The sequence below is a fragment of the Gracilinanus agilis genome, chromosome 4, assembly GCF_016433145.1.
Source record: "Gracilinanus agilis isolate LMUSP501 chromosome 4, AgileGrace, whole genome shotgun sequence".
In the NCBI taxonomy this organism is placed as follows: domain Eukaryota; kingdom Metazoa; phylum Chordata; class Mammalia; order Didelphimorphia; family Didelphidae; genus Gracilinanus; species Gracilinanus agilis.
The window spans coordinates 420,889,947-420,915,488 of NC_058133.1; the positions used below are offsets into that span (position 1 = coordinate 420,889,947).

Genomic DNA, 25,542 nt, shown 5'->3' on the forward strand with positions numbered 1-25,542 from the left:
TATATACATACATATATATATATATCTTTTTTTTTTTTGCCTTAAATTTTTTTTTGACACCTTCCTGGACACCTGATTATGTTCAGGAATCTTTTCTAAGAGCATGTACTGGGCTTGATATCTGTAAGCAACAATAACCAGTTTGTGGAGGAGAGGAAGATGTTGAGAGGGCACCAGAAAAGCAGTTGAATTTGTAATGGGTTTTTATCAATATATGCAACATATATTCAGAATTATAAACTTTGAGTCCATGAATCCCCAGGCATTCCCAAATCAATCTGGCTGGCTGACTTAGTTGGTGAGCATGGAATTAATGAGACTATCAGATTGATGATTATAAGTCAGTTTAGTTTTGCCTTTTTCATAGCTCAGCTCAGGCCAGGCATCTCAAAATATGTAGCATCCATCATAAAGGGAACCAAACAACTCCTGCACTCTATATTTCAGGCAAACCGCCCCACTCCTTATTCCCCAAAGACAGCATTCTTCTTTCTTTGTCTCTGCCTTATCACTAAATCCTCCTAATTTAAAGTATTAAAGATAGCTAACATCTACCTAGCATTTGAAGGTTTGCACAGGGGTACATGTATTGTCTCCTTTTATCATCACAACAACCCTAGTAGGTGGATTCTATTATAAAATCCCCCCCTATTTTACTGCTCAGGAAACTGAGTCAGAGGTTGTGACTTGCCCTTGATCACACACCTAATATCTGACATCACATTAAAACTCATCTTTTTGACTCCAGGTCCAGCACAGTGCCCACCCTGGCACATCGTCCTGCCCTTAGCATCTTAGGATCTCTTAGCTCCCTTCCATGCTTAGACAGGCGCTCTCTGCCCTCCCCAAAGCCTTTCTTGATCCTCCCAACTGTTTTCTGTGTTCTTTTATTTACTGTATCTTTTACCCGTGGGAGAATGTTAGCTCTTAAGGAGCAAGAATAGCAACCACCAGGTAGTAAAAATTGCCTATGTCCAAGGGTTGTTGTGATGATCAAATATTATAATATTAGTAAAACTCTTCCCAAAACTTAAAGCATTATGTAAATGCCAGCAGTTATTATTATTTATTATTGCCTTTGTTTTCCAGTGTCCACTTCAATGTCTTATACAAAGAAATGTTGTATTATTTATGTTAGGGCCATTTTTTAATTTTAATTTTTATATTTTTCCATGTTTACATGACTCATTTTCTTTCTCTTCCCCCTCCCAGAGCCAACAAGCAATTCCACTGGGTTTTATAAATGTTATCACTTGATATCTGTTTCCATGTTATTCATTTTTGCTATAGAACAATCTTTTAAAGCCAAAACCCTCATATACCTATATATACAAGTGATAAGTAATGTCCTATGTTTTTCTTTTGTGTTTATACTTGGGACCGTTATTTTTAAAAAGGTCATTCAGAGCATTTGCTTTATGAAGAGAAACATCTTTATCAATAATAATCGATGCACATTTATTAAGCACCAGACATTGTGCTAAGCCCTGGGGATACAACAACAAAGTAAAGAGAGCCCCTACCCTCAAGGAGCTTACAATTGAATCTTAAAAGCCAGAACATCAATAAGGTTCCCTTCTTTTCCTTCTTTTTTTAACTTAACCTTTTGATTTATTCCATTTCTGTTTTTATTCAAAATGATTTATTAATAGTTGCCAAATAATATTAGACCAGTTAAAGTCACAGGGGATAGATAAAGGTGCCAGGACTTGGAGGCAAGGAGGTCCTGTGTTTTTAAATCTGGCCTCAGATATTTTTCCTAGCCATGAGATCCTGGGCAAGTTAACCCCCATCGCCAGCCCTTACCACTCTTCTGCCTTAGAACCAACACTTTGTATCAATTCTGGGACAGATGGATAAGGGTTTTAAAAAATCAAGTAAGGAAACATTTAGAATTATTTCCTCTCTTAGAGAACAGCCTTACGGGTCAGGAGTAGCATAGGCTTTTATCTTGGCTATGTTTTGTTTTGTTCTGATTTTCTAACGCGTCCTGTACTCATCATATGCACATCTTCTCAAGCAGCTTATATGTTACCCCCCAGGTCCATCACCCTTCACACTGCCTCTGTATCCATCCAAGCCCTATCACTGAATCCATCCCTCACTGCTCCCATCCCCAATTTTCTCTTCACATTACCATGAACAAACATGATGCATAGCTTGCTCCAAAAACATAAGGACAAAAATAGAGTTTTCTTTCTCTGCCATTTCAGTTATTGCATGTCATGTAGCTGGCTAGTAAGAGATGAAGTTGGCAAATAGCTTTGTACACAATTTTAATCCCAGTTCAGAAAATCAATAGTATAAAAATAACATGTACCAAAAGTTTGCTTCTAAGTACAGAATTTGGACTTTCAGATGTGTTTTTCCGTCATAGTAGGGTTTCAGGTTGGTACAGAGAAGTCAACTAACCCTACAAATGTGGCTGAAATTATATTCATTCATAACACTATTTCGTACTATTATTTCTTTGCAAATATAAAATATCTTAGCCAGGTTAGGGATTAAATAGAATTCATGATTCACTCTCCTATAGGAACTTTTTCAAGGATCTCCAATTTCAGAGGTGTTGGATACATTCTGGTGATGAGCTTCTCCAAATTAAGTGATTCTAATCCTCATATGACAGCCATCCAGGCCATCATTGGCCTCATATGGGAGTCATTCCAGCTTAGTAGAACCTGCCAGAGTTTATTCTGTTGCCTAGCCCTGAGGAACACAGGGAAAGATGATGAGCCGTGGACACATATTGCTGAAAGCTCAATTAGATTTTCAGGGACTAGAAAAAACCCTACCATTTTGTAGCACTTTTTCCAGTTGAGGATCCAGAGAAATGTGTGTCTTTTTTCATAATAAAACAAAGTCTTCAACTCTCCAGCACTTTGTGGGACTATAGTGCTTCTAGATAGCCAAGTTTTCTGGATACCTGAAGATTAACTGTTTAAAGTACAAAATAGATATTTGTTCTTTAATTGCCATTTGTATGGAAATCTTCCAAAATGTGCACTCTTTTAAAAATTTTTATATTTTATTTTCTCAATTGCATATAGTAATAATCTTTTATATACACTTTTCTGAAATAATAATAGAATCCAGATTGTCTTCTTCTCTTCCCTCCTCCCTCCCTGAGATGGTAAGCAATTTAATCCGAGTTATACCTGTATGATCTTGCAAAGCATTTTGATCATATTGTGGGAGAAAACCAAATTCCAAAAATAAAGACACAAAGTGAAAAATCATAATCTTCAATATGCATTCAGACTCCCTCAGTTCTTTTTCTGGAGATGAATAACATTCTTTGTCCTAAGTCTCAAAATAGTCTTGAATCATTATATTGCTCACAATAGTACAGCCATTTACAGTTGATCATCATATAATATTGCTTTTACCATGTACAATGTTTTTATGGTTCTGCTCACTTCAACTACATCAGTTCATATAGATCTTTAAAGATTTTTCTGAAATCATCCTGTGCATCATTTAACACAATAGTATTCCATCATAATTACATACCTCAACTTGTTCAGGTATTCCCCAACAGATGGACATCTTCCAATTTCCAATTCTTTGCCACCACAAAAAGAACTGCTATAAATATTTTTGTACAAATAGGTCTGAGGCTTGTATAAATATTGCTGAAAGTTCATTGAGATTTACTATGTTATGGGCTCCAGGGAAGAAGAGCAAAAAGGGATAGACAATGGATTTTAAGTGACTTCCTCAGGATCAAACAGCTAGGAAGTATCTGAGACCAGATTTTGACCCAAGACCTCCTATCTGTACATCTGGTTCTCGATCCACTGAGCCACCAAACTGTATCCAGCATCCATTCACTCTTAAAACAAAAGTATGTTAAACAGAACTTTTAACCATTTTCTTAATGATTCAGGGTTGTTTTTTAATTCATCAGTCACTGTACTACATTTTTATTAAGCCATTTTCTCATAATTATTAAGGGGATTAAGGCTATTTGCCCATGAAGCTTAGATTGCTGTACTTTTTTTTATATCATTTTCTCTCTCTTCCAAATCTGTCAGATGCCATTTCTCATTAATGAGAAGGGAAGTTCACTAGGGAGGGTTCTCCTCTTCTAATTTTTATTTCTTAATTGATTTTTATGGGGTTGGAATCCAGAAAATTTGGTTTGTTAGGGTCACATATGGAACAGAGACCCTGAGAAAGAAGCCTTCCTGTGAGTAATGGACTTGTGCTTTATTTAGTTCATGGATTTGGCCATGTGGCAGATTTTTTTTCTTATTCTCTGGGTTCTTGTCGATGACAAGGTGACAGATTACTGAGTAGATAATAAGTTACTATATCATAAATGACAATGATCAAGCATTTCTCTAGAACTTTGCATTCACATAGATCCCTAATATATAAAAGTATATAGGTGCTTAACATGTTGTTATCATAATTGGATAATTTTTGAAATAACGTGATAGTTGGTGATCACACAGAGAAGGACCACAATATAAAGACAGAATTTTGCTCCTGAGATTATTTTCAATTAGCTTAAATAAAAAGATGTATAAATTAATAGAGCTGTCATTAGGAATTCTTTCAAGTCAAGAAGGGGAAAGGGTCTCTCAGGAGAATGCTTAGGGGAGCAGTGAAATCCAGGGGGAAAGCTAGGGGGAAATGTGAGGACAGTCTCAGAGTAATTGGGGGGATTGGGGAGAGATGAAGTGGCATGATGGCATCTTAGATCGTCCAAAAGCAGTGACAACAACCAGAATTGCCACAACAATACAACAATGAGTGGTTCCTCCTGGATGCATAGATCTGTGTCCACAACCCAGGATGAGAGGAGTGAGAAGGGGCAAGTGAGCCCGCTAATAAAAGGAGCAAAAACATGAGGACCCTGGAGCTGAAAAACAGGAAGCACCTAGCTTCTTTCCTTCACCATGTTGGCACTCTAGAGATAAGCCATTGTGGTCCCTCCCTTGTAATGGCTCTCCTATCTGAGCAAAGAGAGCGATTTAGAAATTATGAAAAAGGAGGAAAAAAGAAGACATAAGGAATTTAATGTTTTGAAAACAGACAAAACTATGGAATTCCCTAAATGTTCGCAAAGAAGGAATTGATAAGTTTAATTATTTCTTAAAGGTTGCAATAATTACATCTGGTGCTTTATCATCTGATTTTATGGGTAAGGCCACTGGGATGTGTGTAGAAAACATATTTGTGACTAGTAGATGGGTTCGTGCCAAATGAAGAAACACTTAATAAGGGTAATAATTAAATGTCCTATAGTCTCCAAATTATTAGATTTCAGCTTTCCCAATGAATATTTTCACAAGTTGCAAGATTAAATTTCTGTTTGCTTTTTGTTTAGGTAACTACTCGAGACCTCCAACATATAGTGGAGTGCCCAGTGCAAGCTACAGTGGCCCAGGGCCTGGCATGGGCATCAATGCCAATAACCAGATGCATGGACAAGGGCCAAGCCAGCCATGTGGGACCATGCCCCTGGGACGGATGCCATCAACGGGGATGCAGAGCAGGCCATTTCCTGGAAACATGAGCAGTATGACACCCAATTCTCCTGGCATGGCTCAGCAAGGAGGGCCCGGAATGGGCCCCCCAATGCCAACTGTGAACCGTAAGGCACAGGAGGCCGCAGCTGCAGTCATGCAAGCTGCTGCAAACTCAGCTCAAAGCAGGTATGCCTTACATCAAAAACACATATTTTTTTAAAGAGATGGGAGATATATTTGTATAATTTTCCAAGATTACAGTATAATTTTAATTGAACGCAATTTCTTTGCATCTTCTGACTTCAAACATAGTTTGAAACATAAAGGGTTAGTGAAATAAAGGGTAGACTACTTTCTACACCAAAAAAAAAGGTAAAGAATAGTGGTTGGCAAGTATTAGGGTGGAGAGTTTCGTACAATTTTTGTGAGATTCATCAGTAAGCAGCAAAACCAGAAGCAGTTGCTGAGAGAGTGGACTTTGTAGTTAAGTAGAATTCCATTTTAAATTATGAGTTTAAAATAGGAAATATTGAAGACTTAAGAAAATATAACCTAAATGAATGAGCCTTCATTTCTTTCCCTTTTCTATAAACACACACACACACACACACACACACACACACACACACTCACTCATTCATATACACGCCACAAAACCTTTATGAAATGGAGAACTTTTGTGTGTGTGGTATGTGTGTATACGTTTGTCTTTGTGTAAATGTGCAAAGTTAATATATTTTGTATTTTTCTGTTCTTTTTGTTTAACCAACCATACCTCTCAATCCACTAGAGCCCAAATGTAATTGGTGGAACAAAAATAATCTTTTAGCTTTGATTCCTTTTTTAAAAAACCTTGCTTTGTAAATAAAGTAAGAATTCTAGAAATTATTTTACTCTAGGATAAGTAATATGCTTTTAAAACATAGCATGTCTTAAAGTTTTAACCAAATTTAAAACTGTACTAAGATTTTGGGGACACCTTCTGTATATTTGATTTTGATAAAATGTAAATTTAAGTTTTAAATGATGACCACCCTTCAAAAATGGAGGCTATTGAGAGGTATGTGCCTGAACTACATACTTAGGGGAAAAAATAAGTCAAAGATGTTTCTGATTACTATTGAAGACAAACAGGCTCTAATTTGTTTTTTTAATGTATTATTTTGTTACTTTTCTTCTAAAGCGTGCCACTTTAGGAGTATAGGGACCCCTGCTGTCACGCTGTCTGCCTCAAATGATAAATTTCCCTTCAAGAACTATTATAATAGCTCATCTGTTTTTATCTACATTATTATTATTTAAACTCTACTGGATCCAAGAAGTTTTCCTCTGAACCTATGGGCTTTAGAGGTTCTTTCAGTTAGGTTTTCAGTGAAAAGTCTGATTTGATTGGTCTAGTAAATGTTGAGGATTAAAGTATTATTAAGTATTGTTCCCCATTACTATAAATCAAGAAAAAACTTCCCTTTTTTGAGTGATAGTGGATGTAGAGAGCCAGGACATCTTTAAAATTGTTTTAAAAAAAAAGTAATCGAATTCACTAAACATGAAACATTGAATAGTGATCTGCCTGATTCTTCAGTAAGTGGGAAACCATTAGAAGGATATGTCTATCTTAGATTTAAAAAATTTAAGACAATAATTCTTTCCCATCTCCAACATTTTCCCTCTTAAATTAGTTTATATTTATGTATACATATATATGTATGTATATAAAAATATGCTCCCTCTTAAGTCAATTTATATATGTGTAGTATATGTGTAAATACATACATTAGTATTTGCTTTCAATTTATATCTTTAGTTAGTTAAAAAATATACATTTTCAATGCCTGTTTCCCATTTTATTAATCCAGGAGCCAGAAATGGATTACATAAATAGTAATTTAACAGGCCCTTAGAGTGTTTAATAAAAAACAGAAAAACTATTTTCTTCAGGCCTGCTTCTGTCCAGTTTTGTGGTACAAAATACCATTTGAATTCATTCTGCAAACCTTCCACACTTGAAAGATGGAAGACGTGTAGAGGACAGGGTGATTCTTACATGTGCTTCAGAATAAATCCAAAGAGGCTGTTCTTCTGTTCTACTTTAGGCCACCATACATTAGGTCGCCTGCTTATCCCAGCCAGTCTGGGGCTGGCGGACGTCCCATGTTTTCTTCCCAGCACCCCAACTATGGCAACGCTCAGGCTCCCATGATGCACCAGCCTGACCAGTACGGGTAGGTAGTAACATAAACTGGACTTGCTGTGGGACCTTTGCAGTATTTTTTAGGGGGGTGGTTGGTTTTTTTTTTCCCTTTTAAAATTGTTTATGACATGCCATATGGCTGCTGAAGAAATGTCAATTTCCCTTTCCCCCAAGTTGAAAAGATTTTAAAAGAAATGCATCATAGAGGGGGCTGTCTTTTTGTTTTGTTTTGATTATTTTTGGTTTTTGTTTTAGTTTTTCATTCCTACTAACAGTTCTGTAATGGTATGGTGAAATATCTGCATGCCACCCACCCCCACGTAGATACTGCCCTTGCACGGCTTTTGGCATGGCTGCTTCTTTCTTGTGCCTGAAAGGGAAATGAAGAATTTTATCATGGAAAAGAAATGAAATCACCCAGTCCAGGCATCATTTTTACCCCCATTGTTGTCGTTGTTTTGTCTAGGAAATGTGCTGTGCGACTTTGTTATCATTAGTGTGTTATTATCATCACTACCATTGCAGTGGACCCCTCTTCCTCTCGTCACTTAATTCAGAGTGCAACTGTCCTGTTTGACAAGAGACTTAGGGTGGTAGAGATGACAGAGGTTATTAATGGGCCTTATCAGGGGTTTCATTATATCATCTCCAGCAAATGTCTGTTCTGAAGATTTTTGTTAACTTCCCCCTCCCAAGGAGATTTAAACCAGCTGAAGTAACCAGGAAGGGGTGGAAAAACAACTCACAAAACATCATTAACATTTTCCTTCCCAACCAAATCCTTCACATTCTAAGTCCTCTTCTGCCATATTATTATCACTTACAACCCAAGAATTATATAGCATAATTTCTCTTGGAAAACTAGCAGCAATTTTGATTGCTCTTTCCTCCCATTTCTTTTTCTACAAGCAGATAACTAGAATATCTCCCTAATAGCCTATGAGATAGTTACCAAATCATTAGCTAATTAGGAATTTTAGTTTGTGATTTTGCAGATAGTCTAGAGGATTATTCCTTATTTAGGAAGTCATGTCCAAAGGTCATTTTAAAGATAATGGGAGAGGAGGACCTCAGTGATTGGTGGGTGAAATTCTTTAATCAACCTTATTTATGCTCAGTTTCTCTCTTGCCACTGGTCAGAAATAGTTCATGGGAATTATTTTCAAAGTTTTGAATTTAGGTTCTATTTGAAGGCAAATTACTTTCAAAATAAATTAGTTGCAAAGAATTCTCAAAATATCTCTAAATGAAAACCAAAGGAAAAAAAGATACAAAATTTATTTTAACACACAGAACTATAGTAAGAAAATTTTGTTTCTTGTAGTAGTACCCTTAAAGGTCAACTCCTGAGTCAGTCAGAAGAAACCAAGGGGGGTTGGTGGGGGGTAGCATTTATCATCAGCTACTAATCCATAGGATCTGTCTTTTACCAACTCAGGAGTCCCATTTATACTCACAAAGCTGGTTTGGGTGTGCCTTGCCAAGCCACATTAAGCAGCTGTGTAAAATGAATTTAAATGGCATGCATCAGAGTAAAATCATTTCCACTGGGGCAGAAAATCAATGTTAGCTAACCAGAGCTGGAAGAACAAGATCTGAGTTTCAGCAGGCTATCTCCAGGTATAGTCCTTAGAACAGAACTATCTCCAGTTTAATTAAAAATGAGAAAAAGGACAATTCCTGGAAAGACTTCCAGGTGAACATCCAAAAATATGCCTAACAGAAGCATAAAATCCTTAGCTTGACCTCTCAGTGCTATGAGTTTTTCTTTTTGAACTTCAGATCCTTTTCCTTCCTTTCCCTCTATGCCTCATCCATTACACACACGTACTGTTTGCTGTCACTCTCTAAAATATCTATTTGATGGCCTCTATTGGACTGTGCTTTCAGAAATTTAGATTTTTAAGAAGACTTCTGCGTTTCCTGTTTAACAACCTAATAAGGCCAACTCTTGTTCAAACACTACCCTTCTGTTGACACTCATATACACACAAGGAGTCTGCTCATATAAAGGAAACTTAACTGGAAAAGCCAGTTTTACCCAACTCTAGTTCTTTTGGTCAAATTAGAAGAATTACAGGCCTTTCAGAAACTCCACATTCGGAGTGCTTGTCGTAATGGCTCTTCCTCAAGTCTGAATCCCAAAGGGGCTGCAGCAGCGGCACATGAAACAATCGAAAAAGAGACAAATGAGTGACGAAGGTGGAGAGTGGGCCTGTGCATGTATGGACGTCTGCAATTAGACGGAAACAGAAAGCTCCCTATAAAAATGAAATATTGTGGCAATTATGCTTCAGACTTTCTCAGCTAGTTGGGTATAAGGCACCATAAAGGAAAAACACATAAACTTAACACGTTTACGCAAGCAATTTTAGTAAATGCATTGCCAGGAGTGGACGCAATGTGGGGATAACCCCCTCCTCACCGTGTTGAGAGGGTTTAGGTACTTTTTGTGGCTTTTTTTTTCCTCTTTATTTTGAGGAAGCAATAAACTCATAATTTATGGCTTCTACTATGAATCTAGTGGATTTTTGGTTTTCAGAGCCATGACATTGCATCTGGTTCATAAAAATGCTATCTTTACAGATATTGCAAATAAGTAGCTGTTTTGTTCCCATTTTTACCTGGAAGATGAATTGCTAATTTCCATATTAATTGCATGGCTTGAGTTAGTTTACACACATGGGAAACAGACTCTAGACCCTATCACTATTGTGGAACACCAGTAAAATTTGTGTTCTGACCTTTGTTCATTATGTCACACCAAACCTTCACTTCAGGGGTTATCTGCTAGGTACCAGGTCATGCTTGTTGTTTAGTCATTTCAGTCATGTCTGACTCTGTGACCCCTTCTGGGTTTTCTTGGCAGAGATACTGAAGTGCTTTGCCATTTCCTTCTCTTATTTCATTTTAGAGATGAGGAAACTATAGCAAACAGTGTTAAAGTGACTTTACTCCGGGTCATTCAGCTAGTAAATACCTGGTCCAGATTTAAACTGAGGACACTATCCACTGGACCATCTAGCTGCCCTTCTGAGCACATTACCTCTACATAATATAAGTTAATGAAGATCTCGATGATTACAAATCTGCTTATACCGCTGAGCCTATCCAGGGGTTTAACATTTTACTCTCTTCTCAGAGAACTCCAAAGTTTGAATTTGATTTCCATCAGGGTTCTAAAAACGGACCTTGTTAGAAAATATTTAGTACTGGTCATTCCCAGCCAATGAATCTGAATTCTCTGCATCACTCAAATGTGCTTTCCTGTTTAGCTGCACCCCAGAAGGAAATGATGGCTCTGTAGATTCTGATTCAGATCACTCTGTGTAGTGTAGACACTTTGCATCTGGAACCCATCATCTTGTGAGATGAAATGCTGTGATTGTGGAGTTACTGCCACTCAAATGTGTTTGGATTCTTTGCTCCCCCTCCGTCTCCTTATTCATCTTAATTGGGAGTGCAAACATATCTTTAAAAATCTTCATTGTTGTGTCTGGCTATTACATAAGAATTTGGTCTCTGAAGAGATGAGTGGCTGCAGTTACTCACCAGAAAGACAATCTTACATTTGGGAACTCTTCCTCTATAAAGAAGAAAATGGCTGGGGACTCTGGGGTGTTCTGAATGACAGATGGAAAACAACTACATGAGAATGATGCAAATTGTATACTACACCATACTTGCTTTTAGCCCAGAGGCCAACATCCCCTTCTTCCTGAGTCTTGAGTGACTCTCCAGTAGAAAGAGCATTTTGGTGAAAGAAAGAGAGCTGCTATGAAGAATCATAGGTAAATGCAGGGAGGAGATTACTGTAAACAATGAGATCTGCCTCCATAAGTATGAATTTATTTCTTAGGATTTAAACTATATTTTTAAATTTTAGAGACATGGCTAATACAGTGTCCTGGAGGTTTTCCTACATCCAAACATCCACATGTTTGTCCTGTTTTAAAAACATAAAGAATAAGGGCACCTGGGTGTTTCACTGGTTAGAGAGGCAGGCCTGGAGATGAGGTCTGGGTTCAAATGTGCCTTCAGACACTTCCTAGCAATGTGACCCTGGGCAGGTTGCTTATCCCCCATTGCCTAGCCCTTATCACTCTTCTACCTTGAAACCAATACTTCATATCAAATCTGAGGTGGGAGGTAGAAGTTTAAAAATAAATAAAAACATAAAATGTGTAACTTGAGCTAGATCATCTCCTATTATTGCTGAGTTTGATCACCCAAAACATCCCATCTTACAGCTCGCTGTGAATCAAAGCCTTTCTCTCTGGTTTGTTTCCCCTGCCAAAAACAAAACAATAAACTCAACCAACTTTCTACCCAGAAAATAAGCCTTAATTTTATAATTTAATTTTCCTAAGTCAGAGCAGGTACCTTACTCCTGAAATAACCTTGATTTTAATAAATATTAACTTGTTTTCTAATTTCTTCCATATCCACAAGTTGTTAAGATTTTTTTTTTTATAACCTAGTAGGTAGTTGCAGGAATTTTGGTTACTAGGTCCTCTGACCTCCTCAGCCGAGAAAACAATTTCCATACACATTATGATGAGAACAGCAAAGGCAGAGGCATGGGGTATTACAGAGGAAGTAATTTCATGATTATGTAAAAGTAAACAAGTAGTTTCCTTCCATTCCAACAAAACTTAAATTTTTTTTGGTAATACAGAAGCATGCTAGTAAATCTTGTTGTCTACACAAGGTTGCTTGTGTCTTTGTCTCGCACACATATATTATACCGATACACATATTTTACACACACACACACAAATCTTTCATCAGGCTTTCTTCAGTGTTGTGCATTTATAATTCATATCCCACGTTGTTGGTGCCAGCAAAGCACTCTTTCCATATTATTTTCTCCCTGGCCAAGATAATGCAGTATTGCTGATGGACTAGGAGCCACTGGCAAGGAAATATATTAATGGAGACAGTGCATTAAAATGTCAAAGGGAAAGGGGTAAAAAAAAAAAAATCTTCAAAACATTTCAAGCCCTAGTTATAGCTACTTTTTCCCATAATGGGTCCACATGCTCAGAGAACAGTGAGTGGTTGCATTGCTTAAGAGTTTAACCCTCTCTTGGAGTATTCATTTCAAAAATGATAGTTATTGAGCATATGGATGGCTTACTGGATTGAGGGCCAGGCACTGAGGTAGAAAAGTCCTGGATTCAAAAGTGTCCTCAGCCACTACCTAGCTATGTGACCCTGGGAAAATGACTTAACCCCTTTGCCTAGCCCTTACTACTCTTCTGCCTTGGAACCAATATATACTGTTGTCTAAGACAGAAAGTAAAGGGTTTTTAAATAAAATTAAAATAAAATAAAACAAAAATTATGGTTATTTTTGAGAAAGGTAATGAAAGGCACTGTTGCAAAGATAAATGAACAGAAAGATCTCCATCAAACCTCATTTCATTTCTGGCATTCCTATATTCCTACTGTCATTTTGAGACCTTTAACGTTTGGAATCTTGAAAGATATTAATAACCCTGGCACCAGTTGGGGTTAGTGCAAGACCTATTGTTATCAATTATCACTTAATTTGTCAGGAGTGTTCCTGGACTTTGTAATAATTCCATCATTTTACAGAAGGTAACACAAAAACTTTCCATCCACCATTTACTATTTATTAAATGCTTACTGTGTGCCAAGCACCTTTGGTCCTGGCTAACTCGTCACAGGGCACCAACGCAGTGTTTGCAAAATGTCAACAGAGACCACATGATTTCCCACCTCTGCCGGCACAAGCACGCACAGACAGACAGACAGACAAACACACACCCGTCCTAGGAAGAGGCTTTTCAGATAGAAAGAGCAATGGGACAGAGAAGAAAGAGACTGGCCTCTTGAGGGCACAACAAATAACCTTTGAGTCCTCAGAACACCAATTCTCTGCTAGACTGTGACTTCTTAGACATTGTAACTAATAGGTTTCTATCTGAGATGGTTTTGGACTTCAGGGCGGGAGTTTTTCTCCCTCTAATGGTGAATAATAAAATATGTTGTGAATGTGGCTCGAGTGCTTTTGAATAAATACAGAATTGGAGCCAGCCATCAGAGCTTTTCTAGTATAAAGATTTTCTCAGGTCTCTGCATGGCGATTCAGGCTAATGAACAGAACAAAATCCCCAAAGACACACCAGGTCCTTCTTGCTCCTAGTACCCAGATACAGGACCGTGTGTTTTTAAAATTCTGAACCTAATCATATCTTTTAAAATTGTAGGATACAAAGTTACAGAATTACTAAATTCATTTATTTGTGAACCAACTCATCAAAATAATACTAAAGTATTCATTGGAGTGTTACTGTATGAAAAAGTGTCATAGGAATTTTAATACATGCACCAGAATCCTCAGCATTCTAAAAGTCCTCTAAATAAGAAAAAATTTTCAGAATGCTCTACTGATAATAAAGAAAAAAAGCGTGAGAGAGAAGCCAGTGTAAACAATGTGTCCTCTTAATGCTCCCTCCTTTTTCCTTCTTTCCCAACAGAAAGGCTGGGAATTGGATGGATAGCCACCAGATTTAACTTGGAGCAGCTGTACTGGACTGATTGGGGGGAAATGACATTTATATTCTTCCAAACTAGTCCTGTTGCTGTTTTAACTCATTCATTAACACTCTAGAGCAGTGATTTTCACTGACTCAGAGCTTTTGCCAGGACTACAGGCAGAATGTCAAAAGTTTGTCTCTCACCTACAATTCCTATGACCAGATACCTCCATGCCTTCACACACACACACACACACACACACACACACACACACACACACACACACACACACACACACACACACGCACACACACACACACGCGCGCGCAATGTGTAGTCTCCCACCCAATGGAAATCTTTCTCTCTCTCTTCCCTTCCTTCCTTCCTTCCTTCCTTCCTTTTTTCTTTTTAACCCATCTTATAATCAATCCTGTGTTTGATTCCAAGGCAGAAGATTGATAAGGACTAGGCAATAGGGGTTAAGTGACTCCAGGGTCAGACAACTCAACCTACTCTCTTTTACCTAGAAAGTCCCCCACAGTCCTCCCTGCCCTAATCAAAACTCTTATTCTCTGAATGCTGTGAAGCATTATTTGCTTAAGGTAATTCAGGAAAAAGGTATAAATGAAGCTAAAAGGGAATTTGATGCCATTAATTAATAACAGTAACATATATATGTATGTATATGTATGTATATATATACACACATATATATATATATTTGTTTTAAAAGTTTAAAAGTGTTTTGTAAAACATTTTCCTGAGAACAAATAAATCTTACTTGGAAAATATATAATATGATCTATTGCCTACTAAGAAGGACCACACTCTTTATCTCACTCCCAATCTATCTGACTCCCCTTTCCCCCCCACCCACCTCAATTTTTCAGGAAATAAATCAGCATTGGAGTCTCTGGTGACACTATTTTTCAACTGCACTCACTTGACAATAAAACCCTTAAAAAGAAAATAATCACTAACAGTAAAATTACTCGTTGGCTCAGAGAACCCCTACATTCTCTCTTCCAAAGTCTGTGATACCAACTTCTAAGACAATAAGGCCTTGCTGCTAGAGGTAATTGTAGTGCCTTATACCCAAAGTTATATCTTTCCTAAAGTTTAATAGCCTAACAATGACGTGGGATTGATGGGGAAATTGGTGGATCTTCTTGAAAAGTACTGACACACATGTAGCCACAAAGATATTTTGTGTTTTGGGGGCAGAAAGTTGATTTCTTTTCCCTTCATTTGAACCTGGGGGATGTGGCTGGAGGGACTAAGACCTGAAGGGGTTTTTCTCTGGGTCTGTAAGCATTATTTGCCTTTAGATGCTAGGACTATGGAGAAAATGAATTTCTTTATCTAGGAGTAAACAAATAGGATTTCACTAGTGCTTTCTAAGTTCTCTTACTTAATCACAGTGTTGTTAATGTGTAAGAATCACCTGAAGATGGTCCTACTCTTGTCAGAATCCTGTAGCAGCTGCGGATAATGCTGAAAACAATCATTGGTGCTAATAAGTGGCAGAGGATCAGGAGGGCTACAGTTAGTTTTCTTTAGCATTTAGTCCTTCAGTCTCTTTACCTGATTTAATAATATCTAGCATTTATATAGTACTCTGAGGTTCACAAAGTACTTTACCAATATTATCTCATTTTATCATCACAATCACTCTGGGAGGTAGGTACTATTATTATTTCCATTTCGGAATTTGGGAAACTGAGTCAGACTGCTAGTAAATGTCTAAGGCAGGATTTGAATGCCTATCTTTCAGATTATACTGCTACCTAACTGCCACAATTTTAAACAGTCCTTTAATTAGTAAGCTAAGTAATGTTTCTTACTAGACTCCCTTTGGGGCATAAGCTACATAGGAATTATAGGAGATTTTTATTTATTTTTTTAATGTCAAGTGATATCTCCATTCAGGCTGCATCAAATAGTTCTTTATAAATAGGTACCTTAATAAAGTATAGAGGGTTTTGTTTTGTTTTTTTATTTTGAGGAGAGTAGTAGTCTGGACTTGATATTTCTTTGGTATGGAGCCCTCCTGGCAAGTGGATTCCATCTGGCTAGGTTTACATTCTTTGAGAGTTATCTGAGGCACCGAGATATTAAGTGACTGACTTGGAGGGTGGTTTTCTAGGCATTACCCCAGAAGCACCTCATGATTATTGGAATGACAATTTTTGTAATTGGCAATTTAGAGCAAATTATCTCTTTTTTAGAGTTTGTCAGAAAATGATGATTCCTTAGGGCAAGGGTTCTTAATCAAGGATCCACTGAGTTCCTTCCCCCAAAGATTCTCTGAATGAACTTTAGTGGAGACAGAAATGGTGTGAGGTGGTAAATATATATCTGTATTTTTACAAACCTTTGGTTTCCTTTTTAATTCTATGTCTTTTATACTTTTTTAAAAACATTATTTTGAGAAAGCGTCCAAGACACATAAAAAAGATTAACTCCTGCCATAGGGTAATAAGAAGTATGTAAATCTAAAGCTATAAACATATTTACTCAGCCTCACTTTCAAAATATTACTTTCCCAATTGTCTCATCTTTGTGAGTAAACTCCTTAAGCCAGATGATCTTAGGTAGCCAAACCCTAAACAAATGCCATCTTTTAAGTAATGACAATCTTCAAATTCAAATCTGTTAAAATGAAAACCTTACAAAGGAAAGGATTTCTAAGTGAAGAGGCAGCAGAACTGATTGTAGTCATATCATTAATGTTGTTTTTCTCCCCAGAATGTATTGTGAAACATATTTTACTAAGCAGAAGAATTGTGCCATTTGCACCTTGTCAAAGCTGCATGTAGTCATGAATGCCTCAATTCATAAAACTTACAAGTTTAATTAGCAGGAAATTAATAAATAGCCTGGAATTCTTGGGCAAGGTATGCTCATGGAGAAACTTGCCTATGAGAAAAGACAAGACTTGGCTGTCTGGTGCTGTTCTCCTTTGATATACTGCTGGGCCCCACGTTGCCATTTTGAGCTTTCTGGCAAGTAAAAGAAAAATGCTTAAAGTCCAAATCTTTGGCATGCCTTTGGAGATCAGAATTTTAGTTCATTTTTGTGTGCCTGCCAGTACACAGAACATCACAGTTGGAAGCATGTGGCCCAGAGACTGAAGCCAGTGTTCACAATGGAGGGAGGTGGTTATCATCAGCTGTTAATTACTGAAAGTCAAAACCCAGCTAATGTTGCATTCTCTTCTCACTTTGAAAAAAGGAGTCTCTCGTTCTAAAACACTCTAAAGCTCTATTTTTCAGGTGGTTGTGAGAGAAAAGGGAAGGATGATTAATCAGTTACTTTGGGAACAATTTCAGGAAAGCCATTCCAGTAAAGGAGCTAAATACTTGAATTAAGTGAAAAAATAGTGTTTTAAAGGAAGTGCCCTCTAAAGTCTCTTCCATCTCTAGAGTTATGCATAAAAAAGAACCACTGTATGGACCTACCTAATGAATGTGTATGAAAGGAAAATATCTTCTTTTGAAGGAAAAGAGAAGGGCACAATGAATCTCTGGCTTCTTGAAAGCCATGTAACTTGTGATGATTATACATGAAAAATAACTCTTCTTTTGGGGCAGCAGGAGGTGAAATCTGAATAACAAAATCTTTCCTAAGACATGGAAGAAGGGTATAATATGAATATTGGTTTACAATGTCTCTAAGTTGTGCTCTACTAACATTTCAAAAACATTCAGCCACATAAAAAAAGGTAAAAGTAGAGGAGGGAGTGTTTTTCAGATTACCGATAACCTTATAAAAAAATACTACAGAATACTTTGGTAGGGTTTTAAAATCAAGAATCAGTTTTTCACTCTGTACACCCTCAATCTTGGATTTCACACTGCTGTCTTCTTTTTTAGTTATACACTCAAGAGTTCTGAATGTCATTGGAAGATGTTGCAATGTCGCACCATGCAGACTGAGAACACAAAAATTCGTGTTGTCCAAAATGAGTTCTAGTGCTTTATGTCAAAACTTTTATTTTTTTCTTGTAATGTCTTTTTTACCCTCCCCTCCAAGTATATTTTCTCTTCTCTCCTAAAGTTCATTATACCTTTCTACTCCATACCTCTTCCCAACAAGTGCTTTTGTCTCCTACTTCCCTCTTCTACCTGTTTTTCTCCCCATTATTTCACCTCTCCTACAGCTATTGAGTGAAGTTAAGGAAGGGCAAGTTAAAAGGGTCATCACTTCCTCAGAGACAAGAATAAAGGCTCAGAGGATGTATAAATACTTGGCAGAGTAAGGATGACCTCAATCTTCTTAATGCTTTTTCCCTCTTACATTTTTCTTAGTTTCCTTCTTTACATAGTTGTAGCCCTTTCCTTTTGTCTTACTTCTCTCAGCTACTAGCATCATGCCTTATGAATAGGAAATGTTTACTTAAATTCAAGTAAATTTGCAAAATGTATTCTAAGACTTGGGATTGGAAAATTTCACTAGACATTAGGAGATGAGTGGTAGTTATTTCCACCAAGATGATTAAGGATTGATTAGGCACTTAGGAAAACCATGAGAGAGCACTGTCACAGGAGACTAAGAGGAGGAAAAATAGGATGGAAGGACATGGATGGATGGATGGATGGATGGATGGATGGATGGATGGATGGATGGATGAAAAGAAAGAAGTAGCCAGTTGGTAATATAAAAAACCAAAGAGAATGTCTTTTTCTTTTAAAAATAAAGTTATATGTTTTGAGGGATGGCTTTCAAGGATGGGGTAGGTGCACAAATTTGGGGAGAAATTCTGAAGATTTAAAAAAAAAAACTTTTTAAAAAATTCAAAACAGATGAGAACTGACAGAAAGCCATAACTGAAGCTAAGCTTTCTCTCCTTGAAACTTGGGTCCTAGAAAAGCTGATAATATAAATTACTATTGGTTACAACTAACAAAACAACCTGGGAAAAGAGAGCAGCCTTTTTGGGTCTTTGTGTTTCTAAAGAGCCAACTTTCCCCGAGACTGTTAGAGGAGTTTTGTTTTGTTTTTGTTTTTTGTTTGTTTGTTTGCTTGTTGAACTCTTTGCTTTAAAACCAAGATTTAATTCCTCCCATAACAGCAAAAACCCTTCCTATTAGACCATTTTCTCTTTTTAAACATAGAAGCCCTTAATAAGAATAGCACCTCTGTGACCAGATTAAATGTATATTACATATGAATACATATCTTAAATAATTAAATGATACATATTTTAAATATATATTACATTAATATAATTACCTATATCTTCACTCATGATGTAATAGAAATCAGTGAAATATTTTCTTATGTTCTTAATAAAATGTTAGGTGTTACTCTTACACTTAGATCGTATTGTATATTATGTAATTTTTAGGTCCCCAAAATATGGCCAGTAATGAGAGAACTATGGAACTGGACACTCACAAAGGACAAATTACAATATCTATGAGACAAATAGAAGCAACTACCAATTCATTGATATTTCTTTCTAGCATATTTCCATGAGTGAAGGTAGACTGATTTAAAAGGGGGTGGGGGGGAAGGTGCCAATTTATAATATGAAGTCATAAGTTCTTCCTTTTTTCTCTTTGTCTTTGGCCTAAAGTCAACCAATACCACTTCACTTTCACACAGGCCTTGGTTCCCAGCCAGAGCAACTTGCTTGTCAAGAATAATATGTTATTTTGCCACCAAGGTTGCTAATCTCGTGGTTGTTATGGGCATGCTAATGGATTAGTCACACAGAAAATTGGCTGGAGGTTGGCCGTTAAGTTGTTGTGTGTTTTTCCCCTCCTCTCCCAACACTGGATTTCAAGTCATCTAAAATAAATAATTGACTCAAATCTCCTATGTGCTTCTTTAGAAGAATCTTCACCAAGGAATGCCTTTTGGAAATCTGCCCCATCACAATGTGTGTACAAAATTAGTTAACATTTGACAAGAAGGCTTAAAATATGTCATATAATATGAGATTGAGAGAGATGTGATAGACTGATAGATGATAGACAGACAGACAACTCCAGAATAATAGATCTTAGGGCAAATATGGCAGATATTAGGACTGCTCTTGATTTCCTGCTTACTAAAGAATTTAAAGATGATGACCAGTTGGCCTTAACTTTTAGCATTATTTAATTTTGTTGATAGGCACTCACATTTGAGTGAGAATGAATTGTGAATTAACACATACACTCTGATCCATGATGAAAGTATATATGTGAATCAGCAGTTGTGTTTGGCATGTTTTCCCAACAAAACATACTTGCCAGTGAATCTAATTTGCATGCATAATTTTCAGACATTTTCCTGCCCCCTCCCCTGGTGCACACACACTCATACACACTCACACGTGCACACTCCTCTTTCTTTTCTATCACTCCCTCCTCCCAGGGGTTTAATTATTATCTCCATCTATCCAGCCTCACTCTCTTTAGTCCAGAGTCACTGATTGCCTATTAGTATTTAAAACTAGCTATCCCAGAGATTTCTCAACCTTAATATTTCTAAAAAGAGAATTCATTTCATTTGCCTCCTAAGACTCATCTTTTCCTAAATGCCTCCATTTCTCTCAAAGAAGAGAAGAGACTGTTCTTCCAGTCTCTGTCAGGCTTACAACTTGAAGTTCTCCTCAACACCTCCCCTTTCCTTCACCCCACATAGCCAGTCATCCATTCCGGTGCCAAATCTCGCCATTTTTGCCCACACAGCCCTTGCCTGGGATGGGATCGCTCCTCTTTACTCCCACATCCGTAGCCTCAGCCTAGACCCTCAGAAAAGCCTCATCATTGGTCTCCCTACCTCAAGCATCTCCACAGTCCATCCTTCACACCCTCCGAGGGGACTTTTAAAATTGACCACATCAGTATTTTTGAAAACTCCAGTATCTCCCTGTCACCAGTCAGTCAACAAGCATTTCCTAAAAGCTTAGGGGGATGCACAGAAAGACAAGCTTTGAACCCAGGTCCTCCAAATTCTAAGACCTTGCCTTTTATCCACTGTACTACTTAGTTGTCTCAATTGCCTACTCTTTCCACATTTAAGACTTTAGCATTCTCTTTTAGAACAAGCGGGGGGGACCTATTTGGGTTTTATTTTTAGTTTTGTTTATTTAGTTATATCTCATTTATTTTACTTTTAATACAAATTTTTCCAAACGTGCTTATAAATACATTCTAGCCTAACTTCCTCTGATAAATTTCAGTGTCAGGAGAAAATCACTCCTTCCTTGCTGCCTTCACATTGAACCATAGGAAATGGTCATTTAAAAATTGCTGTTCATTCCTTTTCTTCATCAGTGCTATGTCCTTTGCTGGCAGATGAATGTGTGCTGTTTTAGGTAGCTCCTATGTGGGTAAAGGGAAAACCCATAAAAAAAATTACGTGTGTGTGTTTGGACTAAGAAGGAGGAGAGAAGTCAGGAAAATGCATTTACAGAAACAGACTCCTGAATTACTCTCATTATAATAACCCATTTGGTGTCATAGCGTGACAGATTATAAACACTTACATCTAGTCTCAACTCAAGACAGATTTAAATAAAGTACTTCTGGCTATTGTGCAGGTCAGTGTGTTTAAATAACAAACCCCCAAATCATGCTTTTGACATTTAAAAGAGAGAGAAAATATTGTCATTCTGGAGACCTGGCACAGATAAGCAGAGGGCAATTTGGTCAGTACGCTGTGATTTGTGCGTGCAGCCTAACACAGTCATTTTCACAGTTTGCAATCAGGCTCTACCTTAGCAATGTGTCAGCATAACAACAACAAAAATTCTCTTAAAAATGTTTACCCCAATGACCCCCCTGAGAGGTTTCCCTGCATTCACTGCCACCGCCGGTGTCGGTTAAGGTTCTGGAGAATCAGAGCAGCAGTCATTTATAACAAAAACCCCACAAACCTAAAGACCCCCTGAAAATGAGGCCCGGGGCTCACAGCCCAAAGGGCCAAGCTTAGAAAGGACGTCATGTGTTTTGAGAGAGAGACCTTTTTGTTCATTTTTTTGGGGGGGGGGGGTCTTTGTTTTACTCCCACATCCTCTTTTTCTCCCTATTCTTATCTCAGTCAGATTTCTTTGATCCTTAATGAAACATAAATTGAGATTTACTGGACTTTCTTGTATTCATTTGCAGGATTTTGATTGTTACTGTAGTTTGAAAGGGACTTTGGTTTACCCTACAGATGAGAACCATGTCTATAAACTAGCTAATGTATAATAAAGTTGAGTTAGTCGTCTTCTCAAGTTGGAAGGGGTAAGAAGCTTTTCATGTTGAGTCACATAAATCCTCCATTATGGCAGTGACCAGTAAGGCCCTGAAGTGCTCCGTGATTCGCAAAGGTCACGTTTCCTTCCATAAAATCATTTGCTCCCAATTTCTAAACCACAGCCATCTGTACAATTTGTGTGTTCTTTTTTTCCCCCATTGCGCCCCCTCTTGCGTGTTCCCATTTGCCAATAATTTTTTGGCAGGTTTCTCAAAATCTGTGTTTATGGGCACACACTTGCGGATAGTCTGATGGTCCTCGTCTCCTTTTTGATCCGTGATTATCCACAGGAGTCCTGGGGGCTGCCCTTAGAGACATTTATTTTCCCAGAAGAAACTATTTCTTTCTTATGTGCCTAAGAGACTTCTAAACCAATAACCTCACTCCTGAGAAATATTTGACAAGGATCTAATATAAATTTAGCTTTCATTCCCTATTGCCTGCTCTTGAAAAGGATATGGAAACATACATACATACATACATATATACATACATACATACATACCTGAAGGAATCTTAGCACCCTTCTCATTTTCTAGATGAGGAAATCAAAGGCTTTCATAGAAGCCACTCACCAAATGAATACAGTCAGTCATTAAGCTTAGAAGAGAATGCTAATTCTTCTTCATTTAGTGCTTTTAAATACTTCCCTTTTCATTTTATTTTTTTAAAATCTTAACCTTCTGTCTTAGAATCTATACTAAGAATTGGTTCCAAGACCGAAAAGCAGCAAAGGCTAGGCAATTGGGTTAAGTGACTTGTCCAGGGTCTAGGACATGTCTGAGGCCAGATTAGAAGTTAGGTCCTCTGCTCCAAGCCTGTCCCTGTGGATACACTGAGCCGCTGACGAGCCCCTAAAATGCTTTCTTGATGAATCTGATAGGAAGCTGGAAGTCAGTTCTTTGGCTCCCCACAAATCAGCCTCCTTTTCTAAAGGGTGACCCATTTGAGGATCACTGAAAGGAGGGAGGCCTATTCAGGACTGTAGCCCACAGCCTGCAACTGGAGGCACCCTAAAGACCACCAAAATTTTTTTCTTTTATTAATTTGGTATCTAGTTTGATAGCTCTAAGAATTCTTCTTTCATCCTGCTAAATAAATACCATTTCCTTTCAAAGCATCCACTTAGGTTCAAGGACTATAATGGGAAAACTGGACTTAATAAGCATAAGGAATTTTTCATAATTATTTAGTAGCAGAAAAAATGTAAGTGGTTAAACCAAAAATAGGACAGATTGTTCACTCGATAACCCAGGAGCCACCATTTCTCTTGTCTCGAACAGGGCAATGAGGACTCTTTTTCCCTTCTCTCTCCTTCTACTTTCCTCTTCTTATATTAAGTTGTAAATCCTAATGAAATGCTTCAATAACAAATCAAAAAGCAAAAGAATGAGAAGCTATCCAGAGGAATCTGACTGGTAATTTACTGTGGTATTTGAAACAGAAAAGAGACCGTAAGAGTTTAGCCTTGTGAGAAGGTTATTTAACTCTAGGAGACGATCAAATAAAGACACGTAAGTCTGAATTCAGGCATTCACTCTGGGCAGCGAAATGTAGGAAATCTGGAATAAATTGAGAAAGGGGATTCCTTTAAGCAAAAAGCAAATGTAGGTATGAAACATCCACCTGCACTCTGTGTGGGTGCAAGTGTGGGGGTGTGGAAGGGTGTCTCAGTGGGTATTTCTCACACACACACATATCTATACATACATACACATATATACACTAGACAGACTGTAGCTTCCATCTTTAGAGCATTTTGATGCATATAAACCCACTCGGTCCTTACAACAACTTAGTGAAGAAAACAAGACAAGGGATGGTCTTCCCTGTTAAGAACTGGCCCCAGGGGCAGCCAGGTAGCTCAGGGGCTGCAGAGCCAGACCCAGAGACAGGGGGTTCTGGGTTCAAATGTGGACTCAGACACTTCGTAGCTCTTGTGTAACCCTGGGCAAGCCATTTAATCCCCATTGCCTAGCCTTTACCATGCTGATGCCTTGGAACCTATACATGATCTTGATTTTAGGATGGAAGATAAAGCTTTTGTTTTTAAAGGTTCTTCTCTTTCCCACCCACCCCCCAACCATCCTCTGGAAATGGGAGCAGCGAAGTACAGTGGCGTGGAAATTATTCTGTGAAACTCTGATCAGCCTTCCTATTTACAAATTTGGGCAGAGAATTATCCTGACTAATAGCTTACCCTCCAGATTACCTAAAACTATTTGGCAGACAGACAGTTATACATACATGCATACATACACACATATATGATATATACAAACATATATCTATAAATATATTACTCAGCTATAGACTTCGAGTCCAACTCTTTTTCTTGCAGAGATACTGAAATTGTTGTCATTTCCATCTCCTGCTCATTTTATGTATAAATAGATGCAATTCCTATAACTTGAATGATAGGATAAATGATATTGCATATAAATTACAATTGTCTAAGGGGGTCTTCACAACCACCCTGTGAGGTAGGTTATAGTGCCATTTAGGAGATAAAGAAACCAAGGTTTAGAAAGATTTAGAGGCTTGCTTCAAGCTCATTCTGTTTTTAACTGATAGAAGCACAGGCCTTTGAATTCCCCATTCAGTGTTCTTCTGTACTCACTATTCAGTACCAGCATCACTTACTGTGATGAGGAAGCATTTTGTAAATAAGGAAACTGAGGCCTGGAGAAGTTCAAGTGTCTTCTCCAAAAGTCCTACAATGTCCTACCCTTTAATGTCTCCCCCTCCTGCACAGGTACATTTCCTCCCCCCATCCCCACTTCCAAAGCTGCTGATCCGATGGGTTTTTTTTTTTTTTTTTTTATCCCAAATCTAACACCTTCCTTGGAAAGCTCAGCACTGGAGTTACTATTTACAACTTAATTCAATCACTTTATGGATTAAAAAGAATTTTACAGGCAAGCCTGGGAACATGACCCTTATTTATGGCATCATCTTTGATGGGGAAATGTGTCCCAAGTTCCAAACCAACTAATTTACAAATGAACTTTTGGAACGTAACCCATTCCTAAATTGAGGACTGCATGTACACCAGTCATTTCCCAAAGAAAAATAGGAGGTAAATCCTAAAGTATACCATTTGTTTTATTTTATGTCAGCTGATTG

At 37.6% G+C, this 25,542-nt stretch overlaps 1 protein-coding gene across 1 annotated transcript in view; it reads left to right on the top strand.

Moving 5' to 3' along the window:
• ARID1B (AT-rich interaction domain 1B) overlaps window positions 1-25,542 on the top strand; it is a 571,310-nt gene that overhangs the window by 499,298 nt on the left and 46,470 nt on the right. The window contains exon 11 of the mRNA XM_044671750.1: window positions 5,339-5,666. Within this exon, the coding sequence (XP_044527685.1) occupies window positions 5,339-5,666 (328 nt within the window). The remainder of the gene's footprint in view (window positions 1-5,338; window positions 5,667-25,542) is intronic.